We start from the raw sequence: 26,737 nt of genomic DNA on the forward strand, positions 1-26,737 counted from the left end.
TGAACTTATGATTACTCTCTCCATCTTCACATTAAATAAATGCTTGTGTTCTTAAGAACTGCGGGATAACCACGTAAATACAATTTACTAACAATTCCTGCCCACTTTGTGTTCTTAATTCATGCTGGGATCAAATCTCTCCCTTCATAACTCACTTGGATACTAGTTTGTTTATCCTAGCCACTAGGATTATGACATAATGACATTCAGTAAGCGTTCTATAACATCTATGCCCATACATAGAACTGCTACTTCTGCATTTTAATCGTTCAATAATTAATATCATTAATTCTTCATGGAGCTATACAAAATGAATTTGTTCTGCAGTTGGACATTTAAAAAAATGGCTGTAGAATCACTGGGTTATTCAATTGTTGTATTTACCTGTTTGTGGGAGAGCAGCTGAAACAAAATTTCTGAGGTCTAGTTTATCCCACAATACTTTTCAAATGCATGTTGCATAAATAATCCAGAAAGATCTCGCCAAAGATGATGGAAGTCCACAAATACTTCTGTGATCCCACTGAAATCTTAAAGTAGCCTAAATGTCCATGTCAAAATAATTATGCATTATTGAAAATCTACAAGATTATTTCTATACAAGCATTGAGCCAACCTGTACCAAGGCTAAGGTACAGCCAGCCTGAGCATTAACCAGACATCATATTCTCCATGAAGAAAAAAAAAGGCAGGGGAATTCACAAGCAGCAATAAAACCCCACGTACAAACAAACAAAAAAAAGAAAACAAACAGGGGCAGGAGGGAATGACTAGACTTTTTGAACTATTCTCTTTATTTCCCTCCACCCTCACTAAAACAGTAAAAGGACTGGTTATATCAGATGTTTTGGCTAGATAAATTATAGGAAATATTTTGAGGTTTGCTATGCAGTACTATGTTACAACTCCCTCCCTGTCAAATCTGCAGAATAGAATAAAGAAATTCTTCTGCCAGAAGCACATGATAACAGGAATCCACCTTCTTGAACAGAGGTTTCTAGCATCATAGTACAGCAAATAACTATCAATCACAAACTAATTATTCAGGAAATGAGACAAATCAATACTGCACAAGAAAGTGGAGAACCTATACTAATGATCTGGAAAATGTAAAAGTCTTCCTTCCCTCCACCGATGAGCCCAGACACACTATAGTGAAGTAACTCTTCTGAAATGTCTGTCTTATCTGAATAATAATCAGCTATCACCACCAGTCATGGTTCAAATAATTTTTAAAGAACTTTACTCTGACTGACAAAGGCATTAAAGAGATCTGTGGCTAGAAAGTGAAACCAGATACATTTAGATAAGACATAGGTTTATTTAGCAGTGACTGCGTTTAGCTTTGAAATAAAGTATCAGCCTAAGTGATGGTTTTTTGCTTTCAGACACTTTCTTGGTAAGGAGACTTCTGCCTAGGGCCTTACCAGAGCTCAGCACTTGTCAGCTTGGTACAAAGCCATCAACACTCCAAGATCAGATTGGAAGGTCCAAGGATGACCATTAACTATGTTTGGGGCATTCAAGTAAACCTGGCAATAAGCACACAGTTTGGAAAGGGAGGAAAGAAAAACAGAGGCTATGCCCACTACCTCCTTCCACCTCACGACTGCCCCCTCCCTCTGCTCCTATCCTGGCTCTCCCAGAAGAGACTGACAAGAAGTGCTGATGTTAAACCTCAGCCTGAGATATTTTTTAATCTCTTTATTTAATACAGCTCTATTGAAACAAGTAAAATAAATGAACCACAAAAAATATGGTCGCTATGTTTGCACATATGGTCGCACATGGAAGAAACAATAACTTACAGGTGGATCAAGATCACACATTCTGTTGAAGCTCAGCAGAAACAGAGCCATTTCTCTGGTAAGAGAAATACATGGTTACCCCATGCAGTCATGTCACATACTGCAGAGTCTTGCCTTTGAAGCTACAGTACTAAGACAAAAGTATCCCAGATCCCTTACCAGTTTTCCAATCCAATATACTATGCATAGTGCAGAACATGGTTTTATTCCCCCTGCTATCATGATTAGTTTTTAAAGTGAAAACAACACAGGAGCAGACACGGTTAGCAACCTACCTGACAGCCCTATATTTCAACACTAGAAAACTTTTAGCCCTATCAATCACAAAAATAACATAAGGCATGTGACAAAAACACATTCCTGCCCTTTTTTTAAAGAAGGAATTCCTACTAAGGAATTCAAGTATTTTGGGTAAGATAAGATGCTAATGAAGTTGAGGATCAACTTTTAGAAGTGTATCATAAACAGACAGTAACCACAACACTTCTCTCCATCAGGCAATGTAGTGATAGGATGAGGGGTAACAGTTTTAAGCTGAAAGAGGGTAGACTTAGATTAGCTATTAGGAAGACACTTTTTACTGTGAGGGTGGTGAGACACTGGAACAGGTTGCCCAGGGAAGCGGTGGATGCCCCATCCCTGGAAGTGTTCAAGGCCAGGCTGGATGGGGCTTTGAGCAACCATGTCCAGTGGAAGGTGTCCCTGCTCATTGCAAGGGGTTGGAACTAAATGATCTTTAAGGTCCATTCCAACCCAAACCATTCCATGATTCTATGATTTTGCCTGTCTTTGAATAAGAAGCTGCACATACTCCAAACACGTTGGTACTTGATACCGAAAGAAAGGCATAGATGTGTTGGAAAGGAAAGCAGAGTGATGCCAAACATCCAGGCAGTTGAATGACCATCTCTGTGTGTCATCACCAAAATTATCTTTTAACCAAGTACTCCATGGCCTTGAGTCCTCTTACATGCTAGTCATGGAGTTCACAGATGGCCTGGTACATTTCCAGATCTGGCATGAGAGCATCTTCCCATTCATTAGTAATCCACGTCAAGGAAATGTCACCACCACAGCAGGTAAGGAAAACCTAAGCAAAAGCAGTCCACTTTCAGCAGGTGTGTCCTGGTTTGAGGTAAAACAGAACCAATTTTGTTCAGTAACTTCGCTTCTTAGCTGGGCCTCTTCTAACTACTGAAATTAACTGCATATTGTGCAGACAGTGTTCACTCTCTCAGAGTGATAAGACCACTTGTTTATAGCTGATGCCCAGGCATGGTATGCAGAGAGGCTCTTGCTTATACTTATTGCTATAACCCCCAAGGCCAACCAAATTTGTTATTTGCCCCGTTGGAGGGTCAGAAGCGGAAAAGCATAGTGGGGTCCCACCTGCAGGGAGGAGCGGACAGGACAGGTGACCCAAAACTGACCAACAGGGTATTCCATCCCATCTGCCTCATGCTCAGTATAAAAGCTGAGGGATCAAAGGGTCACTGGCTCTTCCTTCAATGGCCAACGTCTGAGGAGGACTCTCTTTCTCTGCCTGTGATCCCAATCCTGAATCCAGATCTGGAATCCAGTTCCCGTCCGTCACTGAGTCCAGCCTGGGACTGCCCCAGTGCCAGCCGGTGACGTGACTGTCATCTCGGGAGCTTGATACGGTTTTGTATATATTTTTCATTATTTCTTTTTATTTTATTATTAATATTTCATTAAAGTACTTTAGTTTCTTCTAAACTCATAAGTCTCTTTTTCCTCCTCTGCCTCTCTCTTTGAAGAGGGGTAGAGGAGAGCATCTGTCAGTCCCGTCTGGGTCCCTCGGGTCCCCAGTGGTGGATTTGGCCTAAACCACGACAAGGTGTTATCTTCTCCCTGACTTGTCATTTAAAATAGATGAGTCGTCTAAACAAAGAAGTTGAAAGGGAACTATAGCAACTCAAATTAGACTGTCTAAGCAAACCACATATTATTAACACTACCTACGATTAAGTTCCTTTTGTTCTGCTCCACATCACAAACATCTTCACAAAAAGTGTTTTTATACATGAAAAATGTTTATATAAAAAAAATCCACAGTCACCACTACTTCAGAATTCGCAGTCATCAGAACTGGAATTTGCCTTGTGGAGGTATCAGGATAAAATTGGCGTGACTGGTGCCCCCTGCTCCCAACCCCTGGTAACGTAGTTAGCATAATTAACACCATTTTATAAGGCAAGCAGCCATTCTCTGTGACTGAGCCAGTCAGATTAATTCACTTTCCCCTTATTATCAGGCCCTGAAGGTTCTGCGAACCAAGTAGACAAACTAAACAGATTTCTTCTTCCCCTCCCTTCTGGCCTCAAGATTCCTGAGTGCCAGGTCAATTACTCCCTTCCTTACTGGCCTTGAAGGTCTAAGGCATCCAGCCAACCTGGTGGCAGTGATGACCCCATCACAGAACAGGGAAGCGTAACAGCACACAGCACATTGTCCATAAAATCAAGTAGTTACAAGTCCTAAGCAGAGCTGCTGCACCCCCAGTGGCCAGGGATGCCTCCATCATCATCTGCTTCCTCCGAGGACTGAGTGACTCGTATGGTTTTATATGATTTTCAAGTCTAGATTATGATTGTTATATTGATACAGCAAACCATGTATTTGACCCAATCTCCAGAGGGTCCAAGTGACTCGAAATTGTAGGGTAAGTTGTATTATAAATTCCATACTACTTGGGTGATTAAAAATCATAAGTTATATTATAAATGCTGTATTACACTAATTATAAATTGTACTATACTGATTCTGCTTATAGAAATCCTGTGCCATTCTAATCATAAATTCTGTGCTATACTAATCATAATATCCTGTTAAGAAAATAAAGCTTTAATTTTAACCACAATTTTGTGCGATCATCATTCTGCCAAGGATCCCTAAAAGAACCTTACTGTCCCCTTACTGTCAGGTGACAACTGGTAAGCTTGATTAACAGATTCTTGGGGGTAAATAGATGTTATACTCTGGTGCAGAATTTACTTCTCGTACACCAGGAAATTATCCTGCTGGCCTGTGCTAAAAAAGGGTATGAGGAGGAACAACCAACACACAGAGACAGCTTAATAAATATAGCTGAACCTAAAACAAACAAGTAAACAAGCTAAAAACATTCAATTCTGACCCCAAAACACATTGAATCTCTCATAAAATATGCTACTTAAAACCTATAATATATAAATTTGAATGGGCATCAAATGTGAAATGCAAAGAAAGTATCTCTCTTCCAGTTTGCAGTACTTACGTTTTCCTCACAAGTCCCATGGCTTTCATGCTTGGAGTATCTTATCAACACTTTATATACCAAGTCTACTTATAATCCCATCACTATCATTTTTCCAAGGTTGTGATTATGAAGTAATATAAAGTACTGCATTTTAAGAGCTTAATGAACTAAAGACTATAAAATTGAACTTAGCAGTGAAAAGTCAAGTTCTATGCCTGGAATGATTTTCCCTCTCAATCACATTACCCTCCATATGAGCTGCTATTGTTAGAAAGAAAAAAGTGAAACAAACTGTTATGAGTAAGAGTAAAAAAAACCATACTCAGTTTCAATATTAATTTCACTCAAATTTACAAAAGTTGCAGAACAGGAATTGGGAATTCAATGCCACCAAGAAATAGCATGTATCAGGTCACAGAGCAAAGAGGTTGCTTAGCTGTACTTACCTAACAAATCCCTAAAACGCCTTCCACTTTCATATCAGTATATAAAGGTAACTTGTGAATTCACCAACATGGTCTAGAAGATACCTGTGCCATTGAACAATGAGTACCATTAGACATAACAGTCTGTTACTTAAAGAGATTTAAAGAAATGTTTTTCTTCAGGCATGACAAAAATGATTAACTAACTAAATAAATCCATTTGAGCCCAACACATAGAGGAAAAAAGGGAAGATCTACTCTGATAGGTTGTCATTAGGTTAGGTTATATAAAAGAATATGCAGGCAGGAGCCTGGATCATGTTTAAAGATTCTCTGAAAGGACTTTTGAGAAAACCAAAACAAAGAACTGAGCCACAGGTAACAATGGCGCATATGTAAGGCGTATTATTATCTGTTAAACTAGCTCACAAGACAGCAGAGGGGGGAAGGAAAGCTCTGAAGCACCCAAGCCCTTCTCCAACTAACATCAATTTTGTAACCAGATCTGCACTGGCTTCTTGCAAAACACAAAAGAATCCAACTTCACTCACACTGCAAGTTTGTTAGGGAAGAAGAAACAGAAAAAGTAGCAGCCAAAGAACTTGCAGCAGGCTTTTCCACCCACACTTCTGCTGCTCTTGCAGCATAATCGGCAGCACAGCTGTGCTGCACAGCCACGCAGCTGGCACACTGCAGGCAGGAATCAGCTCCTGTTGTACAATTACATTGGGGCCATCGTGCGATAAGGAGAAATATGGATGTACTGTATTTGATGTGAATGAATCCAACAAATCCCTGTTCATTCTGCATTTTCCCAACAAAAGGCGTGAAAAAGAGTTGAAAGGAAGGATACGACTGGGTTTAAGAGTTTATTACAAACACTAAAATGGATTTTGTCTGTCGTGTTATTATCCATTCATCCTCACAATGTAGGTCAGATTTTCAGGTAATAACGTAGACCTCTTCATTCAGTGTTGGGTTTTTTGGGGTTTTTTTTTGTTTTGGTTTTTTTTTTTGGTTTTTTTTTTTTTTTACTTACAGTTGTATCAAAAACTTGCAATCAAATTCACAGAACCAAAAGCCATACAAAAGAACATCTGTGTAAAACAGACAGTTTCTTGCTGTTTTAATATGCTGTGGTTTGGGTCAAAGACTACATCAATGATATAACAGGTCTCACTTTTTCTTTTTTTTTTTTACATTTAAACTTTTTCCTGTCATTCATGCAGTGTTACAGTGTTAAACAGAAAAAAAAAAAATACGCCTTGAAGTATGTCTATGAGGACTTGACAGTTTCTCTTTTTACAGGGTTTTATAAAACTAGGTGAATTTTGCTCACATGTTGGGAGAATAATAATTTCATTCTTACCAGGTTAATTCAAAAGTGTGTTTTTCACATCATTGCTTACAATATACTTTTTTTAAGACTTTTTTTTTTTTTTTTAAATCACAGACTTCAAACTATTTGTTATCAGAAAGAAAAAGCAAAATCTCCAGGGCTTTTGTAGAAGAGGGGGTTTCTACAAGAAATCTGAGAGATCCTACTCTACCTAATTAGCCCTCCAGAAAGTATACCAGCAGAGGCATTTCATTTTTCCTTCATCAATCTGAAGCAGCATAAACACTTCACTCAGACGCATGCACCACAAAAAGTAGCTTTTTTTCTACATTCATTTGAAAAGCTGCTAGAATAAACTTCCCTATCATTCAGTCAGCTGCACAACAAAAGAACATTGGGTAATAAATCTCAATTTAAACCAAAGAAGCTTATCTAGAACAGAAAGGGAAAGCTGACATCATTCTTCCCTCAAAAATATTTATATCCAAATGTGTTGTTTCAAAGGTCTAGTGTTTTATCCTAGAGCAAACAATCAACACAAAAGTTCCACAGGAAAATCGTAACAGTAATACTTCAAAAGTATTAAAAAGACCAACAATGCAATTTAGAAATACATGTATCAGGCTGCAGCTCTTACTCAAGGGCAAAGCTTCCCATCAGACACATGAGAAATTAAAACTTTCAAGATAGCAGATAAAACAGAGCAATAACTGACAGACGATAAAGTAATTGATGTTAGAGGGAAATTCAAAAAAGAGCACCAACCTGCACTTAGTACTATTTGGTTGCCTGTACATTTTCATTTTGGTTTAGAGCAAACAAGGTGGTTTTGAAGTGAATATCCTCTCCTTGATCTTCCTCACAGAGCTTTAGTTTGCTTTGCAGAGCGGCTCTTGTGGTGCAAAATAAACTCCTTTTGAAGGAACCTGAACTGGAAGTTCTGCTCCAACACAAACATGCTCTAACTGCTAAAAGATGTAATGGTTCAACCAGTCTTTGGATATTTTCAAAAAACAAGGACAGCTAGGGTGTTTGGTCAACAGAACTAGTGTGTATCTTGTTCAAAGTAAAACTCCAAACCCAAATATATTGTAGAGGCCTCAACATTAACTGATTCACTCCCCTCATCCACTCCCATTTCACCAGAAACTTACAGACGTAGACACAACTAAGATACTAATGAAATTCCAATGTGGAACCAATTTGTAATCTACAAATATTCTCCAAATCTGCCTTTCTGTTAGCAGGAACACTTTTGTCAGAGTTGCTTCCTAAGTTTAAGATGCTCTTTGAAAGAACACAGCCCCAACTATTTTCCTGCTCTTTCACACAAAGATACCACCAAAAATTGTTTCAAACCATGGAATCATAGAATCTAGGTTGATCTAGAGATCGCCTAGTCCTATCCCCCTGCTCCAACACTGTCAGCTAAAGCAGGTTGCCCAGCCAGGTTTTGAGTATCTTCACAGATGGAGGCTCCACAACCTTTCCAGACAATCTGTTGTAGTGTTTGATCACCTCCACAGTAAAAGTTTTCTTGGAATAAGATTGAGATTAATCATTTTTAATTTGCGCCCACTGCCTCTTGCCCTGTAAGTGGGCACTACTGAGAAGAGTCTGGCTCCTTCTTCTTCATTCCCTCCCATCACATACCTATACATATTGATAAGATCCCCCTGAGCCCTCTTTTCTCCAGACTGCACAGTCCAAGCTCTCAGCCTCAAATAAAAGATACTCCCTTAATCATCTCTGTGGCCAGGGACATGCTGAAGTTTTGCGGCTCACACCTGATATACAAAGCTGAGGAAAATCTCTGTTAAGAGAGACTCCCTGAACAGGTTCAGTTTGTCCAGCCTGAGACGTGACCAGCAGGGCTGTTTTCCACAGTTTCCGATCTCCCCCTTACCTGCCTGCTCAAACCTCATTCATTCAATTGTGAGTTTTCAGAATACCACAAATAAAAGCCCTAGAGTAACATACTCTGAATAACATATCGGGAAGAAACAACTATTTTGACATACAACTGTTTAAACAGCAAAGATCTATAAGGGGAAAAAAAAAATCAAAATAAATTACCTTCTTGTATTAAGGAAGAAAAAAGTTAACCTAGCAGTTAATTTGAATCATACTCTACAACATCAATGGCATCTTATCATACCAAATGTAGGTGCATGACACCACCTCAGAAATAAAGCTTTTCCTTCAAAGTTCACAGATTTAAGGAAACTTCTTTCTCCAGCACTTTTCTAATACAGAATCAGTTCTTCCTAATAAAATCCAAAACAAAAACATCCACCTGGATGCAGTCCTGAGTAATGTGCTCTAGGCAATCCTGCTTTAGCAGGGGAGTTGGACTAGATGATCTCTAGAGGTCCCTTCCAACTCTGATAATTCTGTGATTCTGTGAAAACCAAAACACCTTTCCTATCATATGTCCTACTACAATCTAAATACTCTATTATGTTACATGGCCAGATATTTTTCCCCTTAAGATAAACTACAAGATCTAATTTTTAGTTAAATATTTTCATTAAAAGAAACATGGATTGTGACAACGACACCTTGTTGTTTCATCATCAATACAGAAACCATTATTCAATATGCATACAAATCCTGTCATCTGGAAGGCAAAACTCACACTGGAAATGGCTCTGCGTAACTACATGAGAACTTGATATCTGGTGTTCACTGTGGGACCAAAAGTTACCTTACCAGGGTATCATCTGAACTCCCCAGAAATCCGCTAAACTCTGCTTCACCTTATACAAGCAGGATAAATTGAAGATTTGCTATGCTGAACCAGACCTCCTGCCTAGAAAAAAAGCTGTTAAAAGAGTATTGCTGTTCATTTCTGAAGTAGCACTATAAACAAATGCTGGTGTTGATTTAGTTGGCATATTTTATTGTTTCTCATTTAGTTTGAAAGTAAACATTTGGAATAATTCTAATACCATGAATGCAGTATTTTCCAAGTCTTCTGGATGTCACCACATAGTGCATCATTCTCTTCCAAGAATGAAGAACAGCCATCTACCAAAACAAAGGCAGTATTGGTACTGCACTGTCATGAAAATCTCTAAATAATACTGCAATGTTGAGCTACAAAACATTTTCAGCTAGTTCACTCCAACAGAATGTGCCTGCTAGAATTTGAGTCCATCGTGGCCACATACTACAGGCAAAACACTTACCTATTTCTCATGCTGCCTCTCATGAAACAATGTAAAAGCTGGAGCAATACAAATGCTATCATAGCATTAAATTTTCATCAGGTGATTCTAATCTAATTCTAATGAAGTTCCTATTATTAGTCTGAAGTGGCTCAGAGGCTGGAAATACAAAACACTAACAGGAATAAATTACAAGTTTAAATTCAGTCCCTGTAGTAAAATGCCTTCAAAGCAAAGAAGTGAAAGGGAAAAGCAACTTTATAATTGAATTGTGATCCTTCTGAATCTGAGCATGTTTGTTCCCATAAGTATAAAGCAATAGCTCAAGCATATGATCTCGTTTGTCTGTATTACTCCTACAGGACAGAAACCATGATCAACAAGTAAATACCTAACATTTTTCTGGTCTGTTAAATTAACTATTTTTGTACCACTACCCTGAAGCAGGTATACTTGGTACATAGTTTGCTTACAGCTATAAAAATAATTTGTTCCTATTAAGAAAACCCTCAGATGTTCAACATTGATTTTGACCGAGATCCTATGTTTTAAGTTCACACTACTTCCAAAAGCATGACTAGGAACACAGAAAACCTTCCGATGTTTAGTTTGCTTCTAGTCCTCGTTTATCTTTAAGTGTGTCAGCATAGCTCAACTTAAAAGCTATGTAACATAATCATTATATCAGCCTTATAGGACATCTTCAAGTTTCACCTGCATTTTTCTTCTGACTAGAATACCTCAGAGGCAGTTAAGACATCCTCAGAAATAATTAGGCTAATAAAATTATTCAGAAATTGTTAATCATAAGGACAAGATTAATGGACACTGCTAACTTACCATACTGGGGTTTCACCAAACTGTTGAGTAAAGTCACACACCTAGTCAAATACCTAGAGGCAAAGGACTAGAAATATTAACTCCACCAATGCCACAAAGTTAATACTTCAGCTACCAAACAAACAACACTGTTCAAACCTTTCACTGATGTTCTCTCAGGAGCAAGCTGCAGGACTGTCACAAACAGCAACCCTGGAAAATCACACCTGACAATTGTTCAGAGGGACTTTTTAAAAATCCACCACCTTCATCAGCATTGCCAGCATCTCATTGCTACCATGGAAACTTTCTACAAAACAGGCACCAGTCAATTGATGTCTACCTAAATGCCAGGAAGCATGCACACCTCTCCATGAAGATTAAGCTTCTTCCCCTTTACTGCCATCCCCCAACTATCTATTCTCTCCTGAAAGGCAGCCAACTCTCATAAAGTAACTCTGACTTGACAGCAGTTTCAGGAAAAATTAGGTTCCTCCTGCACTGTCAGGTACCACATAATTGCTTGTTTCTCCCTGTATACTCTCCCTGTTTGTTCCCACCACTACATTTTCTGTCCCAGGGCAGGGTTTCGTGGTTGTTTGGTTATTTTTTTTTCCATGTCTTTGTAGTCGAGAGCTTCTAGTCCCTCGAGTACATGTTAAAAACCACAGCATGGTCTCCAGTCAGAACCACTATGCAGGAGGAAGCAGGTGGCAGACAGAAGAGCTGCATGGCCACCACACAACCCTAGGGTAGACAAGGGAGGAGGACAGCAGCCAAACCCCACAAAAGAAGGTAAGAGACAAGCATTCAACATGTACTGGTTGCTTCAGTTACGGGGTTGATTGCACAACCCCACTGAACGTAGTAGAGTGTGTATAGAGACTGATCTAAGAAGGAAAACTAAAAGTTTTAAAGTAAATTCAAGGTTTTCATACCAGCATTGCTTCATTCTGCCACAGCTGGATGACAACGTTCTTACAGCCACAAGCTTCAACTGTGTGAGTCTCACGCACACCCAAAAGACCTTCAAACTTAGCAAGAAACAGTGAAATCTAGCAGAGCCATCAGGATTTCATCCTACCAGCAAGGCTGTGCTGCAAAAGGCAGAAATAAGTAAAAATCCACTCATTCAAAAAAGCTAATTATTTATTTACACAGGATAAATAGTATAAACTTCACCAAGTCTGATTTCCTTCAGGGGAAAAGAATAAAAATCTTGCTTTTAGTTTTGAGCACCAGTAAATTTCCTAGTAACATATTTATTTTCCAAGTTCTGCAAGCATATTGCTCCTCTGCTGCTCAGCAGTATCCCAGTGGCTTCAGCAAACCCAAGAAGTTAACAAGAGTAACTAACTTAACTTGATTTTTAAGGTCCATTCTTTAAATGACAAGAATTGCTATGATTACTGGAAATAAAACCAGCTTCTATGTATTACTGCCTTATAGTTCTGAATTATTTTGGAAGAGAGGAAGGGGAAACAGAGAGAGAGAACCAAAAGGGTCGAACAAAAATTAAATATGGCCTACACATGTAGCCACTGTATCAGTCACCCACATCTCTTTTGCATTGAAAGCTCACTGGTTTTGGCCCTCAAGCCAGTCAGAACAGATGTGGTTTTGTTTCCATTTAACAAAGAGAAGAAAAAAAAAAAAAAAAAAAAAAAAGTAAAACATTTCTAATGTTTCACAGCAGCACATGACCCAACCTAAAATTGCTCTCCCAGGTCTGAACTTGGCCCCTGCTACCAAAGCACCCTTACAATGCTGGTCACAAGCAGTGGTCCCACTTTGAAGATGCAAAGCCTTGCTGTTGTAAGGCTTAATGAGATTCAAAATAATGTAATTCCTCCAAATTTCCACACGCTCACCGGCAGAACTGCTTCTCTTCTAGCACTCAAGCAACTCCTGTGGAGCCAGGACTTTCCAAGTCTCAAAGGTTTTGGACCTTATCTGTAGGAAGAACTTTGGGGGAAGGGGGGAGAGAAAAAGCATAGGGACAGGACAACCAAGCATAAGGAGGGAGGCAGATTCCAAGAGCAGGAAAGCATAGCATACTTTCTGTAAATTATCATCACCCGGCATCAGGCAACTGCCTGATGTGTTGATTACGTGCTGCTTTACCCTTCCAGTTAACAAATTAACTTTAAAACAAGCTTTATTTGCTGGTTATTTGCAATCATGACAAACCCAAAGCAAGTAATGCATAATTTTCTTTATTTTCATGCCATTCGGGTTCTTGTAAAACATAATTAATCTTCTTCCTGATAAGTCTGAATTCCAACTGCATGAGTTAAATTCTTTTTGTTAAAGTCACTAAATTATATAACAAAGTTTGATCACTGAATCATTTACAAAGCTTAACCTCTTCGAAGCAATGATGACTATAGCCTTGTCTCCAATCTGGGTATTTCTAATGCAGGAAGTTCATTTTCATTCAAAAAAGCCAAGACAGAGCTCCCTTTCCCAACACTATTACTATCATGTGGAGACAAGGCAAATAATTAACAACTAGGAGCTCTGCACAGCCTCATTAGCAACACAGCACTCTGAGTGTTCTACAAGGTATTTTTAAATTGCACCATAACTATCTTTACTCTGACAACTGAATTAAAAGCCACTCCTTATAAAAATAATTAATGGGGATTTAATGTTTCTACAGTTTCTTCCAATGGTTATTAGCTAACAGAAAATCTTTACCAATTATTTCTCAAAATGTGAAATTTTAATTTACAAAATAATAAACTCTTCCTGTCAAGCTACAGATGTATAAAGTTATGATTAATGTTATGAAAGCTATATTTAATATGTGTATGTGTGATATGCTTAGGCTGCTGTGGTAACTTTTAAGATTGGTAAGGAATAGAATTTGCTTTGGAGCAGAATTAAGGCAGGCACACCCTTCTTTTTACACAAAGCTTTAGTATAAATGTCTTCGGTAGTGTTAAGTATTACTTATCAAATTATGCAGCTTCTTATGCAAGAATTACAGGGGTTTGGGAAATAAATCTCTGCACGAGCAAACACCAAAGTTTACCAAGCTTTAGTTGCTACCGTGTGGAATTTCACTGAGAACAGTCCAACCTAATTTGCAGCATAAACATAAAAACTACTGCAAAAAATAGCCCTTCAACTGTTTTTTTCCACTCAAAAAAAAAAATCCTGATTAAGCACAGGGGTAAGAAATTTTGGAAAGTGTGAATGAGACACAAGAGTCAGATTAACAGAACAATACAGAACTGTAATTTTACCTCTAACTTTACCTCTAACTATAGAGAGGCTTTTCAAAACAGCACACACCATGCTTACAGACTTGAACATCAGTTCCTGAGCATCATAATCAGAGACCTCTCTACAGAGTCAAAGATCTCCGATAACAACAAATATAGGAGAGTCTATTCTCTGTCAGACAAAGAGCCATTAGCAATACACATGCAACAGGGGAGGGGGAAAAAAAAAAAAGTAAATAGCATTCCATAGAAACACCGACGACTCCAGAGCCATTAATGTGAGAGTGGCTCAAGGGCTGCTTACAATAAGAACTATAAAATCAGCAGAACAGTCTCGAATGGTAACCTGTTCTACTCAAAAACCCAACACATTTGACTTAGCAATACTGCACCTTATGAAACAACAAGCCACAAGATACTTCTGAGCTCAAAGTTAGAAAGTGAAAACTAGACAAAAGCCTCAGTTCAGCTAAGGTGACTTTTTTAATGAGTCACAGCCAATATAGATAATCCATTACATAGCAGTAACCCTTTATTTTCCAATTAATTCTGCCTATTTTCTAGCCAAATTAATTTTCCAAGTCAGTTGCAGGAGGAGATGAAAATATAACTTTATAATGAAAGCTAGCACCCAGCCTAATGAAGACATAATCCACTGCTTCTCCATAACAGAATCTTCCTTCCACAATTATCAACGCAGGCTGACAAACATGAATTTACATATATCAGAAGAGTGTCAACTCCAATGCAGTTTTCCAAAAACAAGGCAAAGCCACTTGTTCATACCAATTTAAGAAACCTTTTTAAAAACAAAACAAAACAAAAAAACACCACACCAAAACCCCAAACCAAAACACATTAAAAAAAAAAAAAAAAACACAAAAAGAACCCAACCTAGATTTAATGCTGCTTTGTCTTATCCATGAGATGTAGGGCTCATTACAATTTGAAAGGTACAAATACAATTTTAACACGATTCAATTTTCATGTTTATAAGTTATTACCACTTAAACATTTGTTCTGTATTTCTATTGCTTCTGAGGAGAAAAAAACCTCACATATGCAAGTGAAAAATTCAGAGAAATCTATTTCAGTTATTTTATTCAGAATACTTCATTATAAACCCAAACTGAATAAGAACATCTCTCACAGTATTGCTTTTATTAGTTTTTTTTAATCTAAGTCATATCCATCTTACAAAAACGACCAAACATATACATTAAAATCCACTGCACATTTTAACTTAATGCATTAAAATCATACAAAGACATTTCCCAAGTCTTCACTAAATTAAATCTGGCTCTCCCTTAATAGCAATTACAGTTCTTATCTCTGTAACTCCTACCGGAAGGTTGCTTTGGATCTTCCTGTCCTAAGTTAGAAATCCCCTTCTAGCTTCCAAATGGCTATGTGTATGAGCAGCCTGTATCAAGCTGAATTAACGTAAAATTTCCTCTTCTCTTAACTCTCTAACCTACACATTTACAGACAGCAATCAAAACTGTTTCTTCCTGCTCCAGAAAAGATTTGTATATAGGCATTAATAGGAAGAGCCTCTTCCTTGCATCAGACTACCAATCACATAGCCATGCAGCAAGTCAAACAGGGAACCTGATCCAACAGAAAACTAACTCAGCAGAAGAACTAGTTTTCTGTAAGATCAATGCAATCCTTTCAACAGCTGCCTGTTAGAGCAGATTAAATGTATCATGAAACTGCACACCAAGAGTTTACAAAGAACTGGCTAGCGACCTTAAAAATAAAAACGTGGAATAAAATCTCATAAGAAGTACGCCTTAAAGCCAGCATTTTCTCTTTAACACGCACTTGAATCTCCCAACCACCACAAAGGAAACAATGGACAGAGAAGGAAAAAAAGCTGCATCATTTGAAATCCATATCATGTGGCCTTGGTTTTCAAAATAGCATTTGGCTAGACACAGATGAGGAATAAGAAAAGTTCACTTTCTCACACAGAAAAAGAGCAGAACTTCTCTAACCTGCTAAACCCACAGGATGAAGACAGCCCACATGACTAACAATGATTTTCATTTTTTTGATCACCACCAAAACTTTTAAATGCCCCCTAAAATAGGCCATCGAAGTAATTCTGCATCTGCATTTTAGTTACCGTATGATATAAAGCCTATTCAGTTGGGAAGTGTTGTGATAAGCCATCCTGGTGTGCCTCACCCTGGGTACCTTTTCCCCCTGCAAAACCCACAAAGATGCTTCACTATGTTGTTATTTTTCTCATTTAACTGCCAAAGGGCTGTTGTAACTGAACCCGTCCCTGAAGACGCTACCCAGCTCCTCCGGGAAAGGTATGTAGTGCTTTCCAGAGGTGAAGGGCTCCGTTTCAGCAACTGGTAACTACTCCCTTTCACAATGCAATTAACCCTGGCATGGCCGATGCAAAGGGATATAAATTGCCACTGAACCAAGTTCAGACTGTATCATTCTCCCCTTCCTCAGGTATAAAAAAATGCTTTAAAAGTCCCTCACTAGGTTCATTAAAAACAACATTCATCCAACATCTCCAAAATTATGCCCACATTTGGTCAAATGCATAGAATTTATAAAGGGTCTTTTTGGAGGAAGTGGGGTGTGTTTGATTGTGGGGGTTTTTTACTATTTTTAATAGTATTGAGACTAAATTAATTTCATAGCAGGTCTCCTATAAGTTAAGACAACAAATACAAGGTGTTAATGAAAAAAGACGTATTGATTAAGCACAATATATTTAAGTCAAGTGGTACAAAATAAATCTCAGTGAGTTTGAGAGAAAGTCATGCAAGCAACCTAAGCTTAGTGAAAGTTCAATTGAAGTCAGGCAAGTTCAGTGTGTCCAAGAATCTGATTCAATATAAGCTGACCTCAGTTTCCTCACTACACATACACTTTAGTTGAAGAAATAATAACAACATTTAATAGCACTAGTACGTAACTAGCAATAAAGTTTCTCTACAGATAGGTATTTGCTACTCCAATTTAGCATCTACCTGTACAATGCATGTATGCTTATCTATAAATGTTTAGAAATACATTTTACATATAAAAACATACAAGCTTTTAAATGGAAAGGAGTAGAAAGGAGTTTCTAAATGAAACTCTCACCCATGCATTCAACAGAAAATAACTACTATTTAAATAACTCTCATGACTCATGTCACACCCTAGACAAGGATTAATCCAACACCTTCGAGGCCTTTTTTACGTTAGAAGAGGAATTTACTCCTCAGCAAATATATAGATTATGCTAATTGGATCACTTCCACTTGGCTAATTTAGATCCATTCCCCAGACCGAGTAAAACAAAGCCCCCTGGCCAGTAAACCCAGCCCACGGGGGGCCCTTTGCTGGCAGCACTCGCTTGATGCTGAGCACCCGTCTGGTCCAGGCCTGCCACCTCCAGGGACCTGAACCCTCATGCCTCCTTGGTCCCTTTCCACAGCCTAGGAAGTGGAAACAGAAACACAAAGGCACCACCTGGGTCAAAAGAAAGCCATCACATTTTAACAAAGAAGTACTTTTGTCAACAATTTTGTTTCTGCCTCTGGATAATAAAAAGCTTAATGACAAAACTGAGTACACACAACTTGCAAACCAGATCAATAACATGCAGTTCTGGTTGTCATCAGCCTGACAACAATTAGCAATAATGTGTAATACTGAAGACAACCAACACCATCAGCAGGCAAGACTCCTCGATTTTTTTCATTTAAGCGGCCTCATTCATAAGGAATGGCAATCACAGCCTTAGAGCTGGTCTTTGCCATCTGCAGTATTTGCTGGAGGTTTAAAATGTTACATACAAATAACAGCACGTTTTCCTGAAGTAGTTCATTAGCAACAAGCAACATCTAGGTCAGGAGACAAAAAACTTTCCATCACACATACTGTTAACAAGTCACTTTTTCACACAATAAAATTCAAAATAATCCAATCCAAATATAGGGGATGGAGACGGAACACATCTGATCTGCATTAGCGGGACACGTGAACAAAGCTCTGAAGTGCCTACCAGAAAGGCCCCTACCCACAGGGACGTGGGGAGGGGGGCGGCAGTTGGGTTAAACCTCACACGGCAAACCTGGACAAAAGCCGGTTGGACGGGGTGAAACGAAGCTGTAATCCCCCGCTGGCCTTGCGTGCCACCGACAGGCACCAGGAGCCGGGCCGAGGGGCACAAGGAGATGGAGACAAGATTAAACAGTGAAGGAGAAGAGGAAAGGGTTTAACTATATATATGCATCTCAAAAAAAAAAAAAAAAAATGAAAGGAAGTCAGCCCGATAGTAGCAGATCTAGGAGTGAGATTTACGTCCCCCATGAAACCACCGGAAAAATGCAGAGTAATCTAAGCGGATGCATGCACATGTGTGCATCCACAGACAGACACCCCCCCCCCCCGACACACACAGAGAGCACAGGGCGCGCATTTGCAGAGTTGCCGGGGTCCCAGCGCAAACCAGCGGGTCAGGGCTCGGGCAGCGGCAGCCACCGGTACAGCGGCTGACGATGCACCGCAGGGCAGCGGAGCGGCGGCAGCACCCTCGGCCGGGCCGGGCCGCACCGGGCGGGGCGCGGCGGGTTCTAGAAGGAGCCGCCGCCCCCCGGGGCCGCGCCGCCCGCCCGCTGCCGGGCGGGTAAAGTTTGCAGCAGCCGGCGGCGGCGCCACTGCAGTGCCGGGTGCGTCCGCCGCATTGAGCGAGCACCAGCCTGCGGGAGGATGAACGCCGGTAGGCCCGGAGCCGGCCGGCCGCCGCGGCATCCCCCCGCCTCCGCCCCGCAGCATCCCCCCCTCTGCCGCCCTCCCCGCTTTTCCACTCCACTGACCGATAACCTCCTGTAGCTCGTAGGCATCCCTGCAGATGGGCCAGCCGACGGCCGGGGCGGCGGGCGCGGGCGCCGGCTGGGGCTGCTGGACGTGGACCGGCGACTCGCTCTGCTCCGCCATGATGCTGCCGGAGCGCCCAGGCACCCGACGACCTTCTTCAAACTTCCCTTCCAGCAACACCTTTCGGCCGCGCTCCCTCCCTCCCTCCCCGCGCAGCCGGCCGCCCGGCGGAGGGAGGAGGCAGGGCACCGAGGGGGAGGAGGCAGAGGCGGGCGCCGCCGCCGGCCCCGGGCGCTCGCCCCGCGCCGCTGAGGGGAGCGGGAGAGCGGCTGTCGGGCCCGGCGGCCCCCGGCCGGTGTCGGTGCGCGGCGCCGGCAGAACGCGGTGGTCGCCCCCCTCACGCGCCGCCGCCTGAGGGGGAAGCGCGGGCTCTCCGGCGGAGGCGCCCCGGGGGAGGCGGGGGGGGGTCGGCCCCGCTCACCCCGGGGTCTCGCCTCTTTCCCCAGCGGCTCGTAACCTGCCTGGCGGCTGGCTGCATCTCCGGCCATCTTCCTTCCCAGCTCATCCCGCCGCTCCGCGTAAGGCTCTCCGCGGCTGGAAGCCGGAGGCGCTGTGAAAGGGCGGCGAGCTGAGCGTGTGCAGGCCGCGGGGCCCGCTCCGGACCCCGCCGGGGCTGAGCACGGGGGCCGGGGGAGGGCTGGAAGGCGGCCACGCTGCATGGCGGGGGGTGCAGGAAAGCACCTGTTAGGCCGGTAGCGTAAGCACACAGGCACCTCTAGAGCACAGCCCTCCAGCGTATAAGTGTCACTGCCGACATCACTGCTGCTGCAAGATTACTTCTATTTAAATTTGAGGACCTGAAAAACAAAAACAAAAAACAACCAACATTTGTTTTCATCAGCGATGAGGGCTCCAGTCCTGCAAAGTGGTTAAGTCACCAGTTGACATGAGCGGCCCTTTCCAGGGAGAGGGTGGCAGAGCTGCACCACGTCACCTCAGTGTGGCCACTGCCACAGCTCATGCTACCAAGAAGGACTTTTGAGAAATGTTCCCCTTGGCTTACCAGAACCAAGTGATTTAAACCAATATGCAAGACAAGAATCATAATTAAAGTTCTCTACTGCTTCCCAGACAAAATGAGATAAAAAAAAAAATCTGTGGCTAGATGAAAGTATGCTGTTAATATTAGTACAGAATTATTTTTTCTTTCCACCCTCTTAGTAGTGCCAGTGTTTGTATAATAGCAGCAGGATTTTACTTACTATGAAATAATTTAGAAAATGGCTATTTGTGCAGTCTACAGTCTCACTCCTACTTTGAATGCTTTGTATTTTAAGATTTATGGAGATCTGGAAGAGCGATAAGAAAAGATTTCCATAGATTTTAAAATCTTCCTATTATAGCAGGAATTTAAGGTAATTGGAACTAAAAATGAAAATGTGTGAGCAGGAAAGCCTTCGAAGTCAGCACTGATTAAAAGCAGAACTGAATCTCATTTGTTAGGAAGTATGATGAAGTGTCATTTAAAGTCATAAAAAAGATACACATAACACAGCCTGTCAGATACCTTATTCAGTCCTAGTTCAGTTCAGGATAACCCTCTTTTACTAATTAAATTTTTTGCGTAGCTTATTCAGGGAAGAATTTCAGTTAATAGAAGGCTATTCCAAAAAGGAAAGCCAGTTACTTCTGTTTTGCTGTGTTGCTGAGAAAGCTGAAAGAAGAATAAACACCTCACTACCGCTTAACATTTCATCAGACAGTGTATCAGCAGCTTGCAAATAGGGAATCACTTGTGCACTGAACGTCCATTTTCTCACATGTTAAGCTCAGTATAGAGGGTCCTAGTAGTAGAGAAAATATTGCACATTTTTGTGCTAACCTAAAGATTCCTCTCAATCTCATTTTTAAAAGCTAGGTGGTTAAAATATTTTTACATTTTTACACACATTAGAAATTATCTACCACAAAACTAAAGGTCAGCAAGACTTAGAAGAGGAAGTATTAAATTGTCATTCAATATTAAGCTTAATGCCAAGACTAGACAAACTTGTTAGTAGAGAAGACCTTTCTGCCAGCAATAGCATGAAAAAAAAAAAGAGTAAGACAGGAACAGCACAGGCCAAATCAATCAGCACAGAAAAATGGGTTACTCACTATTGATGGAAAACGGCCAACTTCTCCATCTGTACTCAGTTGTTGCGGGTGGTGGCAGGGGGGTAGGGGGTGGTTTTAGTTCCTGAGCCATGAATTTCTGTGATGCTCCTGTCATAGCACCATCTAAACTGCTGGTTTACATCTGTTACCATTATAGTAATTTTTGTCCCGATTATTGTCCTAATAATCCTACAACTTTGCAGATTTCTAGAGTGCACCGACACTCAGTAATTTGTTGAAATGAGCAGCTTTTACAGAAGGAACTTTCCAGGATAGAAATTATATAAACCTCTGGGAATTGTTCCGTGCATTCAGGATACAACTCAAGAAAAATATCAGACGGGTAAGATAAAAGAAAGAACAGCAAGACCTTGAAGCAGCTGGTCTGTGCCAGTAGGCCAAGCTGCCTTTGGAAAGCAGGTCCCCTGCTGGAGGCAGAGGAGAAGAGCCCTGCAGTACTGCAGGCTCTGCTGTTCAAAGCATTACAAGCAGGAGTTCTTCCACAAGACTTTTCAGACACTGAAAAGAATAGCAATGTGCAGATTTCGGAGATTCCAGAGAAGGTGCTAGGACTCACTTAAAATCACTATTCTCCCAAATGAAGGCAGTTCAGAACGGTCTTGTCCAAACATGGTGTGGCTTTTCCTAGTGCTTGAAGACATAGAACTCCAAGAGATTGGCTCGGTCACTGAGTTCAGTCACCAAATCATTGAGTCCAAACTGGAAAAAAGGCTTTACATAGGCTACAATCAAACCTGGCGATATTTAAACCCCTGTAGGCCACCACGGGAGACAAGTTAAGCCAATGCTCTGACCTTTCAGTAGTCTCCAGCAGTACCCTCTGCAGACAGAACCAAAAAAACCCAAAACAGTTTAAAGCAAAATAACCCAGACTTCATGTATAGGTTTGAAGGACTTAGACAAGAATAACATTGGTGCTTACAATAACATTTCAGACCAATTAATTAGCTTTAAACATAAATATACCTATATAAAGTCAAAGACAAGCATGAGGACTGGGTCTCATAAGCAATGGTATATACCCTAGTAAGCACGCACAGGGGAGAGCATCCACCCACTCCTTTTTTTCTGAGTAGAAAAGCAGCAGATGCAACTTACTTAAACAGCCATTTAACTTAGCATAGATCAAACCAGAGTGTGCAGGAACTAATCTCTCCACTATCACTTCTACCTCAGAAAAACAAGTAAAGTAAAACCATCCGATATCCCAAAAATGGCCTAATGTTGCAATTATGACCATTACATGGTGTAGCACAGTTGTCTGCAATTATGTACATAAATTTTGAAAGCCTCTAATTTGGTAGCAGTGAGGGACAGCTGTGCTTTAAACCACATTGAGAGATCTGAAGGCTGACAGAGCAGCAGCAGCTGGTGCTGATGTGAGCGGGCTAAATGCTTTCAACCTCCCTTTCTCTTCAGGTGAATGTATAGTTAAATAGGTAACATGCCCATTATTGTCACTAGGATGCTTGCTTTCATCAAAGCTTGCAGCTTAGGTTAGTTTCTGCTCACACAGAAGACATGAGAATCTTCTTGGCAATTTGCATTACAAAAAGTGTCTTACTTAATACACTGGAAAACATTTGATTCAGTAGTCGCTGTCAGCTGTGTCCTTACTAAGCTTCACTGAAATTATTGTCTACCAGAGCATAGTGACCTTACAAAATAAAAAACCTTTATTTTTTTTCCTAGGTTGAAGGCCTTGATGCCTTTGTCTCTTTCCTTCCCTCCCCTCCTTGAAAAGCTTTGCAAGCTGTTCCACTCAGCAAATTTACTCCTTAAACTCAGGTAGGAAGATTTTGTGTTCTGGATATTAATGATTGTTGAACCAGTAACCATTAAGCTGGAGTTGACTGTTATATAGATAAATGGGTCTTTTAATTATTTCCTTATATGCCATACCCCAAGCTGTTACCGGTCCTTGCAACAGAAACTTCCATTGCCTTTCTGGTATGTACAGTCAGTGCCACACTACATGCCACTATGATTAGTGAGTCTTCCTACTAGAAAGAAAATGAAGTACTATTCTCTTCCATGTGAACACCAAACCTTTTTCTTAAGTATTTTCTTATTTGACCATGCTATTTTGCAGGCCACAGATAAAGGAAATGCTCACACCTTTGTCTCAACCACTCTGAATGTGAGGGGCCTTATCAGCCATATTAAAGACATCACTTAAAAGGATATCAGAGCCTATGTGAGCTTCTCTGCAGAGCTGGAGAGCAGACACAGCCTCAGTCTCGACAGAGCTCGCTCCTCAACATCATGGCAAGCATTGCATGGTAGGAACCACAGGTAAGGTAGTTAAGTCTTCACATCCTCCCCATCCAGTTTTTTCAGACGAGACCATGAGAACGCGTTTTGCAGTTAACTTGCTGTTGCTACCAATCCAGCCAAAACTTGAAAATCACCAGCTTAAAAATGACTAGCTCATTCCAGCACCATAAGCACCAGTGGCTCATTACCTAAATCATGGTGGCACACCAATGATTATACATTTCAAACATTCAACATTCAGAGCTGTGCATGCATTTAGAATATTTACACACTAGCCATTCATGTATTGGCAGCAACAGCCTTTTTGCAAGAAATACCTTTTGGAACCTGCAGGAATCACAGTTTCCACTGTGATGATTTGAATGAATTTAGGCTACAGTCACCATGAAGACAACAATGGAATAAAGATTATTGTTGCTTTTGTATTCCAGTTTAATATCATTAAGATGTTGTGGGGGTGTCAGGCTTACTGAGGCTTTTAGCAGGAATGAACTCTCTGTAGCTGTGAATGGATAAAACTCAAACATATAAAAGAGTTGATCTAGGAACTTCCATGGCTTTCATCACTGTAGGATATGAACATCTCATGCATATTAATAAATTAATCTTCACATACCAAAGGGGTGGGGAATATAATTATCTCAATTTCACAACTGGAAACAGAGAAAGCTTAAGGGATTTGCTAAAGGTCATACATGTAGCAAAACTGGGAATATAACACATATTTTTTAAGGATGGGATTTCACAGCCTCACAGGAAGATCAGGGGCCTAATCTGGCTGACAGCTAATTCCTGGTTTCGTTCAGCTGAAAACATTTGCTAGTTCACCGGGCAGCCAAACAAGTGATAAACAGGAGAGACATGAGAAAAATGTGGCCAATAGCAGGGAATGGGATACGCCACCACTTAAGCAGAAGCACAGTTTTAGATTTGTTAGGTGGTCATGAAATAACACTGAGTCCAAAATAAATACCTTAATTACAAAAGCCTATTCGTCATTTGAGTAAATGACCCTAGACTTTCCTTGTTTTCTATTTATTTGCTCAGGGAAGGAACAGTTCATACTTTACTGGGAAGCTACAAACTTAATTCAGCAATGTTTACAAAGTGCTTGAGTTCTTGGGATTGAAACACTTTAAAATGTTTTCCTTTTGGTTTTGGGGATGTAAGCTGAAATAATTTTGTAATCTAAATGCCGTAAGTGTGCCTGTATATGAAGCCCAACCATTAAACAAAAATTTGTGATGACATTTAAAATTTCCAAATTTTTTTTTCAGATGGAAAACCTGGGCTCTGATGGGCAGCACTTTCTGGGAAATCAAAATGGCAGTTAAAAACAAAATAAACCTTGCTCATATGTCATCCTTTCTTTCCAGCATTATGTTTTGCAAATGAGAAATTAAACTCTCCAGAGCTGCTGGCTAAATTTCCCCCCAAGTATTTCAATAAGATGATTGCCAGTCCAACTTGAGCATTATAAAAAGCTCAGGCTCCTATCTCTCAGGGCAGCTTGCTCTGCTTTTACAGGACTGGCAGAGCTCCTCAACCTAGGTCATCCTTGAGGAAGAAAACTATTTAATGAAAAGCTCCTGCTTGAACAAGCCATGTCAGGGAGCTGTGAGGGCAGGTGAGCCAGGAGCTGCAGGTGCCAGCAAGGCAGCAGAGCCAGTGGCTGCACCAAGCAGGTCTGGCAGGACCCCAGGCGGGAGAGGGGGCAATCCCAGGGATGGTAGCCAGGGTCGGTGACAGTCCAATAATTGCCAGGCGAGTCTGTGGGGACAGGGCAGGTCCAAGCTGCAGCTTGGAAGCTCAGGCAGCAAGGCAAGGTCAGGAGCAGCAGGGTGCAAGACTGGGCACTACTGCAGAGTAGTAGGCTCAGGCAAGGACCAAGCATAGCTGCAGCGTAGCTCAGGCAAGGACCACAGGCAAGGGCCTGAGCTTGAATGCAGCAGAGGACGCAGGTGAGGCTTCTATCTCTGTCTTGAAACTCAACTGTTTTCACAGGACCCTGATCCAAGGTTCCAGAGCAGCACCATGTCTGAGCTGGCCTTGAGTACAGACAGTGAAACGTCTAGGAGGAGGGAAAGAAGTTGCAAATCCAGTTGGTATGCTCAGAGCCCTGGCAACATGGGCTTAGCATCAAGAAGTCTCAAGTGTTTCTCTTGTTGGGAGAGCTTGCCATTCATTTCCAAAGTCACAGAGCACAGCAAAAGTACTGTCTTTGTAGCTTCAAATTTAGAGTCAGAAAACTGCCTATTGCTCTGATTCCCTCTACTGTAATAAAGTGCTGAAACATGGTGATCTAAGGGGAAAGGTCAGAAGTTGCCATCCTTTCCTATTTATCAATTAAAATTCACAAAGCTTCCTGCTACCAAGACAAGCCATGGAATAATGCCTGAAACTAAAATCTGGTAACAAATGAGTAGTCTCCCCTCTAGGAAGATTAAAATGCCAGTTAAGGCATTAAAAATAGAACTCAAATCTAAAGAAAAATATCTCTTCCTCAGAACAATGAGGTGCTTTAAAATTCCTAAACATTCTAATTCCTTTCTCTCTGATTGTAAGAAAAGCTGAAACGTACAGTAATAAACTCCTTGCATGTTCACAGTATTAAAAAAAAAAACCACATTTGATGACTCAAATATTTATATTTTAGTCTTCTTTAAAAGACCCTTTAACAATTGCTTTGGGTCACACCATTTGTGTAATTGAAGAAAAGGAGGCTTTCTTGTCTAATGCATCCCTTATTGTTTTTATGATTTTTTTAAAAATCTAATTTATCCATGAATGACAGAAACCTAAACTCATCAATGCTGTGCTTTTAATAGACAAGAAACAGAAATTAGGCAGTTTAGGCACAACCTATTTTTAAGTCTTACTGTCATATCATTAAAACAAACAAAACACCCCCAGCAGACATCATTATTCGCAGATGCTGTATCCAAAAAAGCCCTACATTTAGTATATATCACTAGGTATAACATGCCAAGAAAGCACTCCTAATTTTGTTTCAATCATTACCAATAGTAGAATCAACTGTGTGCAAAAGTCAGATACGCTGGTATAAGCAGGTTTTGCTGTTATAGCCTGTAATGCGTCCTCTGCAAATACAGCAATCAAAGTCAGAGCTCTGACCCTAACTTTGACTAGTTCTGTTTGCTATGTTTATGTAAGGGTGCTTATTGTACTAATATAAAAGCCTAATTTTGCCAATATACAGGAAAACATATTTGGAAATGGTGCCAGTAAAACGCAGTTTTATCTCTGTTGGTAAACAAGTCCTAGTGTAGGCACAGTTTTGTCTTACCAGTGATTACACCAACACGTGGCATAGTGCTGGTGTGAAAGTACACACTGATATATGTCATACTGCTTACACAAAGCGTCAGCTGA

General features: G+C 40.7%; 1 protein-coding gene across 1 annotated transcript in view; it reads right to left on the reverse strand.

Annotated features, from left to right (window-relative positions):
• The window catches only part of STK39 (serine/threonine kinase 39), a gene marked incomplete at its 3' end in the record, with an annotated part of 107,274 nt that extends 88,101 nt beyond the window's left edge, over positions 1–19,173 (reverse strand). The window contains exon 1 of the mRNA XM_082483844.1: positions 18,885–19,173. Within this exon, the coding sequence (XP_082339970.1) occupies positions 18,885–19,009 (125 nt within the window). The 5' untranslated portion in view covers positions 19,010–19,173. The remainder of the gene's footprint in view (positions 1–18,884) is intronic.
• Between the last annotated feature and the right edge of the window lie 7,564 nt (positions 19,174–26,737).

This window comes from Vanellus vanellus, assembly GCF_965231255.1.
Source record: "Vanellus vanellus genome assembly, chromosome: 5".
NCBI classification, from domain to species: Eukaryota; Metazoa; Chordata; class Aves; order Charadriiformes; family Charadriidae; genus Vanellus; species Vanellus vanellus.